The 12,054-nt window shown below is 40.0% G+C and overlaps 1 protein-coding gene across 2 annotated transcripts in view; it reads left to right on the top strand.

Moving 5' to 3' along the window:
* Positions 1-4,854: 4,854 nt before the first annotated feature.
* Positions 4,855-12,054, top strand: part of Elavl4 (ELAV like RNA binding protein 4) — a 144,445-nt gene continuing 137,245 nt past the window's right edge. Inside the window, exon 1 of one of the 2 annotated variants that reach the window (XM_085839089.1) lies at positions 4,855-4,930. Coding sequence is in view for 1 of the 2 variants with exons in the window: in XM_029476649.2 (XP_029332509.1) it covers positions 8,785-8,802 (18 nt within the window). In the remaining variant the exon portion in view is untranslated. Of the gene's footprint in view, positions 4,931-8,694; positions 8,803-12,054 lie in introns of those variants that run through there. The other variant, XM_029476649.2, reaches the window with a different exon arrangement.

The raw sequence follows: 12,054 nt of genomic DNA on the forward strand, positions 1-12,054 counted from the left end.
GGGTTAAAAAGATAAGCTCTTGAATTTCTGGACTGCATTTAGTTGAAGTAATTAGTGCAGGAGCCCCACCAATTGTTAATGAGTACTTGAATTAGCACCTGCTCCTTCCAGGACCTATTGTGAGCCCACTGACAGCTGGGTCCCTTGATTCAGGGAGAGGACATGGGGATGGACAGAGGAGTTATCTTGTGGGTGTTTACTGAAAGCCCCAAAACAAGTCTTTTATGCTATGATATGAGAGGAGCCATGAAAGTAAAAAAAAAAAAAAAAATCACAATCCTGTCCTACAGTGCTTATAAAAAGGAGTAAGACATTTAGAGGAAAGAAAATCCAAATTTATTCATTCATTCATTCATTCATTCATTCATTCATTTAGATACAGCTTTTCACTGCTAGTCTCAAATACCTGGTTGTCTGCATTGGCCTTCCAAGTGCTGGGATTAAAGGCATATGCCACCATTCGTGGCTCCAAAACATTTATAAAGTAACCCAGTTTAGCATGCAAGCTCAAACCTAAGCCTGAATCAGGATCCTCACATATTTTAGCAGTGTGGTTTGTTTCAGAGTCAAGTCATCTTTGAAAGATTTATTTTCTATATGCAAAATGTAGATACTTAGATGTACATGAGGAGTAGGTGATCACTTAAATAGACAATATAAATATACAATGCTCAGAAGTTAAGTTGACTGCAAAAGCAACCACAAAGGAATACCAGTGAAATTCATTGGAACTTCAAAGGAGGAAGCAGTCACAGAAGGAACAATTTCTTTGAGTTAAATTCTGAGGTAAACTTTACAGAATTTAGCTGAGGTTTTTGTTAGTTAGTTTGTTTGTTTTTGTTTTGTTTTAACCAGAAAGGATGCAATAGGAGGAAAAGATTCCCAGCGAGACACCATGTAAGTAAAGCCATTGAGGCATGGTCTTTGTGGGACATGCAGTAGCCTGGATGAATAAGTCTATGGGCTCAAAATACTCACATCCTAGACAGACACACAAACCAAAATGGACAAATGCAAGCAACAATATGACAGAAGACTGCACAGGGGCTCAGAGAGTCCAGAGGCAACTCACCACAAACAGGTAGAACTAGAATGTCAGAACATGAAGAGAGAGAGAGAGAGTATTGATAGATATGGACTGTGACAAAGACATCATAACCCCGTAACCTATGCTCGGTCATGACATCACAGCCCTACTGTGTGAATAAAAACTAAATTGGTAGCAGTGAGGGAATAAGAAAGGTTATCAGGAAGAGAGCTTGAATCAGTGAGGAGAATAGCAGGATGCTAGAGCTTTCAGGCAGAGTCACTTAGGCTCAGATGAGGTGAGAGGTAAGCTTTTGAAAGCTGAATGACTGTGCTATAAGGAAAACAAGTCATTGAAGGAGAAGGGTTCAGATATCAGTGGGATTACATGATGGCATAGGCAGATAGAGATGGAAGACTGTGAGGAATAGAAACCAGTGAACTGGAGATAATATCACCCAGAGAGATGAGAGGAGTGTGTCTGGGAGGGAAGTACAGGGATTCTGTGCTCAAATAGCCTTAGCCATTTGCTGTTGGGGAGCTGCTTATACTATTTCTAAATGTATTAGTTGGGTGGTGATGACAGAAAGATCCAAAACAGGTGTAACATAAATAAAACTTTATTCTTAAAGAAAACCCTAGGTATGCACCTCTTGGCTGTTGTAACAGCACACATAACCATCGGAGTTTCAGAATTGCTTTAGCTTTGTTCTGTCAATTTTTACCCAAATTCCCCATACAGCTCCCATCATGGTCCTGCATTCCTGTCAGCGGGAAGGCACAGAGCATCTACATAGCATGACTCTCAGTCACCAAGATCCAAGAGGGAAAATGGATTCTCTTTTGGGGAGGGAATAGCAAGGTCACATTGCAGAAGAGCAAGGTCATCAGAAAATTTTGTCGTGGTCATATTTAGAAAATATGACACAATGGATGCTGAGATGGGGAGAATCAGTTTTCTCCAGGGATAAATCCTTACAGATTATCCAATCCCAAATGGTCAACCCTAAGCATGTGTACCTACAAGCCACACACAGTGGATTCAGTAGGTTGTATTTATAACACACACACACACACACACACACACACACACACACACTAATTTAAGAAGCAGTTATGAATTTGAAACAGAGTGAAGGGAACATGGGAAAAGTTGGAAGAGAAGAGTGGGGGCTAGAGATGCGGTAAATATGATACTCATTTTTGAAATTATCAAAAAGTAAAAAATAAATAAATAAAAAGAAAATACAAATAAGTGGCCTCCAATAGACTGCTGCTCACTCTAATGAACGTCAGTGATCTGAAGACCAAATGGCCCATGTAATTCAGAAAGTAGCTCTCAAAGGTAGGTTCAAATTACAACCTTATTTTATAATAAGAGAAGCAAGGAAACTAGGTAATATTCCCGATGACAGTGTGGAGCTGAGATGTGAACCTGCAGCTGTTTGACACTCAGGCTTGCACTCTTTCTCAGCACTCAGGCACTCTTGAAACCTATCTTTTAGAAAGCAAGAGGAAAAAAAAAAGAAAAAGAAAGAAAAAGATTCATCTTAACGATCAGTAGAACTCAATACATATTGGTTGAATCAATCTGAATTAAATTTGGCTCCTGGAGGAGAGTCTTAAGAACAAGATCTGAAAGGTGTATATTAAAGTTAGCTCTCAAAGAAATATGAAACAACTTATCTGTGGACACTGTTTCTTCATTTATTGGTCTAAAATGAAGTTCCGGTGTGTGTGGGGGGGAAGCAGGGCACTTCTATATTAAAGATTCCAGGGGCTGATTGAAACTGATTTTTTTTTTTTTTTTGAGAACTGGAGTGCTGAAGTTCCAGAGAAAAATTATCTTGGGTTACCTTTAAGCCTCTTTATACTCACTCATTGTCTGCTCTGTGTCTGACCTAACATGGCGATCATGTGACATGCTTCCTGGGCTATTTTAACAGACCAATAACTTCCACTAACCTACAAACTAAGATTGTCTTCAGATAGCACCTGAAGTGCACAGTAGAGATGTCCCTGCTTTGCTATAGCCCAGCTACTTGTTATTTCTACCAACTTATTTGAAAACTGCCTTGATGCCTGACTTTCTTCAGTCCTATAACTATAAATGTGTCATGAAATTCTCATCACAATACAACATGGAAACAAACTGACTCACTCATATTTAGCTCCATAATAAACTACCTTTCTCATTCCCTTTGAGGTGAAAGCTGTGTTTTGCATCAACACTGCTAGCCACACAGCAAATATTTACTTTTTTTGGAAAGTATTTTCTTTTTTTAAAAGGATTCAAGGGAGAAATCTTACACTTAGAATGCCAATGAATGAAATAATATTTAGAAATTGTACTTATTTGTCAGGTAATTGGAAATGTCTACTGGATGGTAGCAGTTGCCAAACGGGATCTATATCTGGGTCAGCTTCATGTTAGCTATTTGACTTCTGGGATCTCCTGGACCTGACTTTCTTAATAAGTAGACTAAGACGATATCAACAATCTTTAAGGTCTTCTCTGGTGCTAAAATCTACATGAAATCTGAATACTCTTTTGTTTTTTCAATCATTCCATGTACCTTGTGATAGGCCAAGTTATTAGTTTTTTTTTTTAACTGCAAAGAAATTATCTATTAAGTGAAAACTGCAACTGTGAAGAAGCAGCTGAGAATAGTTAAAACTGTCAGAGGAAGTGCAGTTTCTGAACATATGCTACCAGGCTTACTTGTAAGTAGCACTTATTCATTGTTCACATTAAAATCTCAGGTGATAAAACATTAGAACACACAAATTCTCTTATAGACACAATAATCCACAAAAATTACAGTAAAGCCGCCTTACTCTAACAGTGGGGAAAAATTTGCTTCACAGCTATGTGGAGTAGGCACTGTTCCCAGGCTTTGATGTTGCCTTTCTAACCCCAGCTATTCACTTACCAACTCAGGAGACAATCTTGCCACCAAACTCCCTTAGAACCTACATCACTCCATTCTCCAGCATCTCTAAGCTGCTTTGAACACACTCGCCCTGAGCTCTAGAAAACCCTTGTGTTTCTGTGATTGCATTGACTGCACATCATTGTCATTGTCATTTTCCTTGCCTTGTCCACAGTTCCTCAAGGCTGTGATTGTCCCCCCCAAACAGGAGACAATTCTACCATTAGAAGCATATGGGCTAGCTGAAACATTGCAGGAGATGTTGGTAATGAAAATGACTGATGGGTGCTCTGTCCTCTATCAAATTCCCTGAACACCTGTTGTTCTGTTGGCCTGCATAGCTGAAACCTGTTTTGAGTGTGCCCAAGGCAGAGGCTAAAGAAAAAAGAGAAGCAATTTAAACGAAGGAATCAGTTTACCTTCTTCCCCAAGAACACTAAAATTCACCATCTTCACAGTGAACCCTAAGCACTGTTGTCTCTGTTTTTACAGAAATTGGGGCTCAGAGACATAAAGAAGTGTGCTGAAGAGCACACAACTTCAGAAAACCATTGGCGGGAGCAAGGCACTGGTGAGCTCTCACAGAAATCATTCCTGTTTTCTGACAGATCTATTCCCCCTAAGACTCCCTGTGCCTACTAAGCTTGAGTTTTAGCTGTTTGCATATGGACACAGCAAGAAGCGCCCAGTGTGACACCTGATAACTGCTCCTCACCATTCATTATTTGAGCTGGGAAGGTTGTATGGATACTATTGTTAAGTTGTTCTCATTAAAGGAGAAAAGGGGCGGGACAGAAAGGGAGTGTGCAAATCAAATGCTCAGGTCCAACCAACCAGATAAACAAAGAGGCACAGGTGCCCTTATAATTAAGGTGCACAATGAGCTTGTGGTGTCTTTGTCTAAGGATTCTGGATTTGTAAAGAAAAATAACATTGTGCTTAAAATAGGAATTGCCTTTCAGAAGAAGAAAGTAAGTTTCAATGCTTGTACTAATTGGTTTGTCGTATTGTGTGAACTGTCGAGAGAAACAAGAGTAATTTAAATTATAAAATTAAAACAGGTGCTACTCATGTTCTGTATTGAAGAGAAATAGTCGTTAATATTACACTTTGGAGATTTTGATGTAATTCCAAAAATTTCATGTTAAACTGGGTTATATTGTGCTGATAGTTAATATTTTAAATATGCATGCATGTATGTAGTCATATATATGGGTTAGCCTAAAAGATATTTTTAATTTATGAAAAACATTTTCTTATTGCAAGTTGTCTTATTCTATGATGATATGCTCTTTCTGATGAAATTTTCAATGAGTGATTTTTCTCATATTTGATTCATAGACCTTTCTTCAGTTACTTCTAAGATATAAATTATAAAATTGGAGATGTACTTTTAATGTCTATGTGGAATTTTCAACTGTTTTTGAAAGACAATATAATATTAGAAAATGTATTGACTCATTTAAATGCAATAGATAGAATGCAAAATCACTTCCTAGTGTGCCATAGTATATCTGTATTTTGAAGAATTTATAATGGTACAGGTTCTGGCAAAATTAGGAGTGATTAGCAGACTGTATTCCCTGTGTCTTGATTTAACGTCAGTTTAGTTACATGAGCATGTAAATGCCATGCTTTCTTTTTTCTGGAGATATATATCTCCACATAAAAGTGTGCACTAAAATCTTTGTTAGAAGATGATTAGAAGTTTAAAATTCTAAACCTGAAATAACCTTAGAACTCTAAGTATAGTAGGTACTTATTCTTCCTATTTTCTGTGTACTAACTCATTAAATTCTTAGAACTTGTTTTGATGTCCCTTTATATAAAAAACTGGGGTACAAGAAAGGGTTATATAGCTTACCCCAAACCACAGATGTACAAGAGTCATAGTTTAAACTCAAACCAAGACTGACTTTAGAGCCAGGCACTTACCTCCCACACCAAATGGCCAAATCAAATTCCCTGAAGAGATAGGTGATTTGAGTAATAAGAATGTTACGCAAACTTACTACTACGACTGCTTCTTATATACACCTGGCAGTTTATTTTTTTATTACTTATTTTCCTCAATTACATTTCCAATGCTATCCCAAAAGTCCCCCATACCCTCCCCCCCACTTCCCTACCCACCCATTTCCATTTTTTTGGCCCTGGCATTCCCCTGTACTGGGGCATATAAAGTTTGCAAGACCAATGGGTCTCTCTTTCCAGTGATGGCTGACTAGGCCATCTTTTGATACATATGCAGCTAGAGTCAAGAGCTCCGGGGTACTGGTTAGTTCATAATCTTGTTGCACCTACAGGGTTGCAGATCTCTTTACCTCCTTGGATACTTTCTCTAGCTCCTCCATTGGGGGCCCTGTGTTCCATCCAATAGCTGACTGTGAGCATCCACTTATGTGTTTGCTAGGCCCAGGCATAGTCTCACAAGAGACAGCTATATCAGGGTCCTTTCAGCAAACGCTTGCTAGTGTATGCAATGGTGTCAGCGTTTGGAGGCTAATTATGGGATGGATCCCTGGATATGGCAGTCTCTAGATGGTCCACCCTTTTGTCTCAGCTCCAAACTTTGTCTCTGTAACTCCTTCCATGGGTGATTGTTTCCAATTCTAAGAAGGGGCAAAGTGTCCACACTTTGGTCTTCGTTCTTCTTCAGTTTCATGTGTTTACACCTGGCAGTTTAAATATGCTTAAAATTACCCTTTTTTGTTTAATCCACACAGATGTAGTTATCTTGATGTGTAAACTTAGACAAGTTATTTAACTTCCCTCCTTAAGAGCATTTTCACATCAGCTGATGATGGAATGAGATGGTACAATGTGCTTCTTAGTTCACTATTACTATTAATATGGGTTCACTATTACTATTAACATGGCTACTAACATTAGGCTTTAGAAAAAAACAACTTGTTCCAGATGATATACTCTAAAGAGGACATATCTCAGATGTGAACCTATGTCTGGTTGATGCCCTAACCATGGTGCCTTCCTGAGACCATGTTCTTTTCTGTGTTAAATGGTACCGAGATTTTACCTGGCGCTTGCCAAAAGGCTTTGGTCATTTTAGGCATTTTTATAATCATTAGTGATACAGCAAGACAAGATTATTTTAGTTCTAAATAATAACTTTTATAAAGGTTTCTTTACATTAGTATGAATAAGTAAAAGAAAAAAATTTAAAAATCACTCATAATTCCACCTTCCAAAATAACCAGTACTCTTTCAAATAAGGAATTCTATGGAGAATACAACTTTGTTATTTGTATTTTTTACTATAAAATATATTGCAAACATCTTTCCATGTTGATAAATGTTCATTGACTGTCTCATCTTTAATTTCTCTAGAATATTCCATTGTGTGGATGATAAATCTCTTTTGTTGACTAGTCTTCCATAGTGTTCTTTCCATATTTCAAAGACCATGACAGTAAGCAATAACAGGGTCAATCATTGGGTACATTAATGTTTACTTCCTCAAACTTATAAGAATGGAATTGCAAGTCAAAAGGATTTATACTAGCAGATTTCTGAGTTGGCATATCCCTATTTGCTTAAGAACAGCACTCTTGCATTAGAAAACAGCTCTTACAATTAGCAGTGATCACTCAGCTTTGCATGTAATCATTTAAATCTCGAATGGAATGAAATAGAATGGAAAATACAACTAATACATCTTTAAAAAGTGTTAAGAGACCAAATTTGCTTCATTATTACTCCTTACTCCTTTTACAATGTACTCACACTTCTTCCACAATGTAGTCAATTTTGAGGGGAATTGTTTCAAGGTAAAACTCCTTAAAATAAGGTATAATGTGAAAATACTGAGAACTATAAAGTAAATAAGTCTTTTTCCCAGAATCCCTTGCGACTCAGGGTAGGTATCTCAGAGTCTTCATCTATCAATAAAGGTCATTGTTCTATTCTAACTTCACACTAAGCTTACGTTAGCCCAACTATTCTTTCTCACATGTATCTTTTGTTTGTTTGTTTGTTTTTATACTTTGTGTGTGATTAAGAATTAGGGTTTAGTTTTTTTTTTTCTGTTTTTTGTTTCCTGTATTTTTCTTCAGGAAATAGTGGGCATTCTCAATAATCCAAGAGTGAGTGTCTGAATCCTTGGAATGATCATTTTAAAATAATCAGGAAGGGTCAAAGAAGGCCCTTTCACAGATTTGACATCCATCCTCTTACCTATCACAGGGCTAGTAATATTGGATTGTTCAAACCTTTGATGTAGTCTAGGAGGCCACAGAATAACTGAAGGGTTGCTAAGCAAACATCTTTACTTTAAACTACAGTGCACAAAAGTCTTGCTCATTTTATTTGTATATGTGTGTGTGTGTGGTGGTGGTGGAGGGGGGGTGTGTGATACTGAAATCGGTCATTCCCATTCCTCACTTTACTTGGACAGACTCTTAACACAGCAAACAGCCTAACATAGCTTGAAGCATCTACTTCCAATCTTACATTCCCTGTTAAAGAGAAGGTCTGTCAGTCTTGCCAAAGTTGTGTGTTCTTGAACCGTGAAAAAAGTATCGCGCTTAAAACTCAAGAACAGCATAAGCCGCAGTCTTGAAACATTGTTCCTTTAGATTTCTAAGCACGAGTACCCTCCAAGCCCACCCCCTTGAAGGGAACCAGGGTCTCAGGATGTGTCCTCCGCCTCCACGTCAAGCGCCCCCTAGAGGCGGCGGCGGGGATGGCGTAGCGGGAGACGAGTGTGCAGCGCGGGACCCAGTGAGAAGCGACTCGTCCGGCGTCCTCGAGCCCGCCGCGCCCGCCGGAGCCTCCATCGCTGCCCCCGGACCCCGCCTCCGCGAAGATGCGGCTCCAGAACCAGGTAGCGGAGCCTGAGCGCCCGCAGCGCGCCCCCAACGCCCCGCCCACCCGCCGTCACCAGCGCCGGCGCCCGCCGGCCACGTGGTCGCCACCGGCCTGTGGACCGTACGTCCCTGACCAGCACTCCGGGATCAGGAACGAGCTTCCATGTCCCTTCCGAGGGGCTCCAGGCCATGCCCTCATTGTCCCCCGTGACTTCTACCTTGGAGAACCACTGAAATTTGAGTGGGTGCCTCTCCTCTCCTGGTCCCCGCCTCCGGGTGGCTTTGCTGAACTGATGGCGCCGAAAAGTCCGGCCCCAAGGTGCAGGGCGCACAAGCGCAGGTTCTCAGGGGGCTCTCAGCCTTTGTGACTCTTGTTAATTGTCGCGCAGGGAGGCGTGCACCCTCTGAGTGCCCTTCCCGATTGCAGACCCATGATTTGTGTTTCTAGATAAGACGGAGTCGGCTCTTCTGTTGTCCTAAGCAGTGCTCCGTTTAAGGAGGAAAGAGGCTCTGGTGTTGGGTAGGGTATCCGTGTGTTGTTAATTGTCTTTCTTTGGACTGGAGGTTGTAAGACATTTATGATTTAGTAAACGCAGGCTTCTGAAACCGTGAACCTGTTAAAGCGACACGGCTTCCCCTCCCCCAACATATCTTAAGAGACTTTGGAAGGCCACGGGGAAGCGGGGGCAAAGGGGGAACTTCTAGAAAACAGCTCCAGGTTCTGGGTTGGGGGTGGGGAGAGATGAATCATATTGATTCCCAAGCTGTTAGCAGATACTGCTCATGGGCAATAATTCTCATAAAATCTTCCCTCTGAGGGATTAAATGCCCGCCCCCACAAGGGTTTGTCAGGAGCAGGATGGGTTCCTGGAAGCCCTGAAGTTCCTTACCCTGGCTGCCTTGTTTTTTTTGTTTTTTGTTTTTTTTTTTTTTGTAAAGCATTGCCCTCGCATTACCCTCCTGCCTTCGTCTGCCTGGCTTTTCATATTTTATAATACTTGCAAATTGACACTGAACAAGCTTTAACCTCAGTCATTTCAGAATAAGTTTGATGTTTTAGGTGAGATGTGAATGGAGCTCCATTCATGAGGAAGGAGTCTGTGTGAAGTGTTTTGTAAATGTGAGTGGGCTGAATTTAAAACACTGAATAAAATTAATGTAACGAGGAATCAAAAGGTTCAATCCAGATGTTTCTCTCCCTGCTTCCTTAACAAAATGACAATACACAGCTCACAGCACCTTACCTGGTGGCTCTCTGCCAGGGTGGCCTGTGACACTGTGGATGAACTACTGCACAGTTTTCAAAGCACTTAACAAAATCCATTGGGGCTGAGAAGGTTGTGACCCACCTACCTCTCTAGAGGATTTCACCCCATTTTCCTAACTACTCAAGAAGCATACCAGGGATTTACATGCAGGTTTTCATTTGAAGAACTCCTAAGTAATCCTCTTTAGTTACCTTTTGTATTAGCCTGGAAACCGCTGCTTGCTTGTTAAGATAAGGTACTCTGGTGTGGATTTTAGTTAAGGTGGGGTTATAAGTTAGATCAGTTGGCCTCTAATTCCTCTATTTAGTGTGTGTTTGAGGTTAGCAGACAGAGAGAGAGAGAGAGAGAGATCCCAGTACTGGGGTTTAAAGCTACCACATCATTCAGTGTTAGACAAGCACTACTCAGCTACATTCAACTCCAGCTCTCTGTATGGTTTGTTTGTTTGATTGTTTGGTTTTGAGACCCGTGTCCTTACCCAGTCTGACCCACAATTCCGTGTGGGTTTGTAATTTCTAGATTATAAGCACCAGGACTGCACCCTAACTTTATATACAGGCTATACATTTGAATAAGGGTTTCTGACTCATATTCTTGGTTCAGCTCTGATGTCATCCATCACTCAGTGGTTATGAATATGCATAATTAATATCTTGGTCCCCCCCAATAGTCTACTCAGAGGCTGAGGTACAAGGCTGGGTAAAACACAAATCTTAAAAAGTTGATATGAGAATTAAATAGAACACCATACATGTGCAGCAGCTGCCAAGTGGAAACTGACTGTGCCTACAGTAGTCGCTATTGGACCTCATTACTACTGCCTATTTAAGGAGCTAAAGGGATCTGCAACCCTATAGTTGGAACAACATGATGAACTAACCAGTACCCCGGAGCTCTTGTCTCTAGCTGCATATATATCGAAAGATGGCCTAGTCGGCCATCACTGGAAAGAGAGGCCCATTGGACTTGCAAACTTTATATGCCCCAATATAGGGGAATGCCAGGGCCAAAAGAATGGGAATGGGTGGGTAGGGAAGTGGGGGGCGCTACGGGGGACTTTTGGGATAGCATTGGAAATGTAATTGAGGAAAATATGTAATAAAAAATATTAAAAATTAAAAAAATAATAATAATAAAATAAAAATAAAAATAGCTATCCACTGCAGAGGCTGAGAGGCACTGACTGAGAGTTCAAGACCAGCCTTGGCTGTATTGCCAGACCCTGTCTCAAATAAGTGAAGGAATAAATAAAGTACTCAGAAGTTACTGACAATTTTGGAAGTGTCTTCTCTATTCTTCAGAATGGTTTAATTATAATAACAGCTACTTAAGGGGGAACTATTGAATAGTATTTTATTTAAAAAAGTATAGGTTTAAAATATGAACATTGGTTTATTAAAAAGCAAACCTCAGGACCTGGACGTTTGACTCACTGTAGGATCATACCTATTGTTTTTTATAACTGAGGCAGTCAGTATCATTGATAGGTGTGATTTAGAATTAGGAAATGAAGTTTTAGGATTGTGTTCATCATTTTATGAATGAACTAAGGTCTCTTGGTGCCATAACAAATACCATACAATGGATGGCTTACATCAGCAATTCATCTCCGATGGTTCTCTCTGCCAGAAGTTCAAGGTTGTGGTGTTAGCAGAGATTTTAGAGGGCTTCTTTCCTAGGACTGGTTGATCATCTTCTTTGTCTCTCTGTAAGTCTTACTTTTCGTATCTAATCTCCAGTTTTAAAGAAATACATCTCTGAGTAGGGCCCACATCATATGACTCATTTCATCTTTTGATCTCTTTAAAGGCCATTATTTCAAAATCCAGTCACATTCTAAGTGGTTGGAGGTTATATTCATTCTATATGTGATTTCTGAGGGGCACACTTTCCTATTACACATGATACAAGTATTTACTAAAAGAGCTAAATTGCCTCTTTTGAAATAGTTCAGTATATGATATACAAAATAGACCACGTATCGATTCTAGTTTTGAAGCA

Source organism: Mus caroli, unplaced genomic scaffold (genome assembly GCF_978045245.1).
Source record: "Mus caroli unplaced genomic scaffold, Mus_caroli_1 scaffold_6, whole genome shotgun sequence".
In the NCBI taxonomy this organism is placed as follows: Eukaryota; Metazoa; Chordata; class Mammalia; order Rodentia; family Muridae; genus Mus; species Mus caroli.